The 540-nt window shown below is 60.4% G+C and overlaps 1 protein-coding gene across 1 annotated transcript in view; it reads right to left on the minus strand.

The window, feature by feature from the left end:
- The window catches only part of F2R (coagulation factor II (thrombin) receptor), a 17,175-nt gene extending 16,635 nt beyond the window's left edge, over nucleotides 1–540 (minus strand). Inside the window, exon 1 of the mRNA XM_012664484.1 lies at nucleotides 195–540. Coding sequence (XP_012519938.1) covers nucleotides 195–540 — 346 coding nt within the window. The remainder of the gene's footprint in view (nucleotides 1–194) is intronic.

Raw genomic sequence — 540 nt, forward strand, 5'->3', positions numbered from 1 at the left:
GCCTCCCTGCTTTCTTTCCCTCCCAATCGGTGCCGCCCCTGAGCCGCCCGCCGGTGTCACCTGCGGCGCCGTGGGGGGAGGGCGGTCGCCTGCAGGTGAGGCTGCCCCGGGGCGGCGGGCGGCTCTCAGGCACCCCCAGCGCCCCGGATGCCCAGGGGGCCAAGTGTCCTGGTAACTTTCCGAGGGTCCTTCACGTTTCTTTGAACGGTATCCCAAAGGTTTGGCTAAATTCAAGGCATAGGCAGGGGGACACTCGTTTCGAAACTCGCTAAGGGCCCTTAGGGGGACGTCGCGGCTGAGGCCTGCGGGAGGAGCCCTCAGCTTAAGGTGCTTGGAGAAGTCTCTGGAGAGCATGACTTTCAGACCGCAGCAGGAAATGGGGCCCCCAATGGCCTTTTCTGGGAAAGGTAAGCCGCAGCCCCTTCTCTCAACCCGCAGCACTGATGTGCAGGAGTATTCTGCACCCTGTGGGTGATAAGCTGCAGCCAAGATCAGGTTTCTAAGGCTTTTTAAAAGGGAATTTTGCATGAAAAGTACCAT

Source organism: Propithecus coquereli, unplaced genomic scaffold, assembly GCF_000956105.1.
Source record: "Propithecus coquereli isolate 6110/MARCELLA unplaced genomic scaffold, Pcoq_1.0 Scaffold9, whole genome shotgun sequence".
Lineage (NCBI taxonomy): Eukaryota > Metazoa > Chordata > Mammalia > Primates > Indriidae > Propithecus > Propithecus coquereli.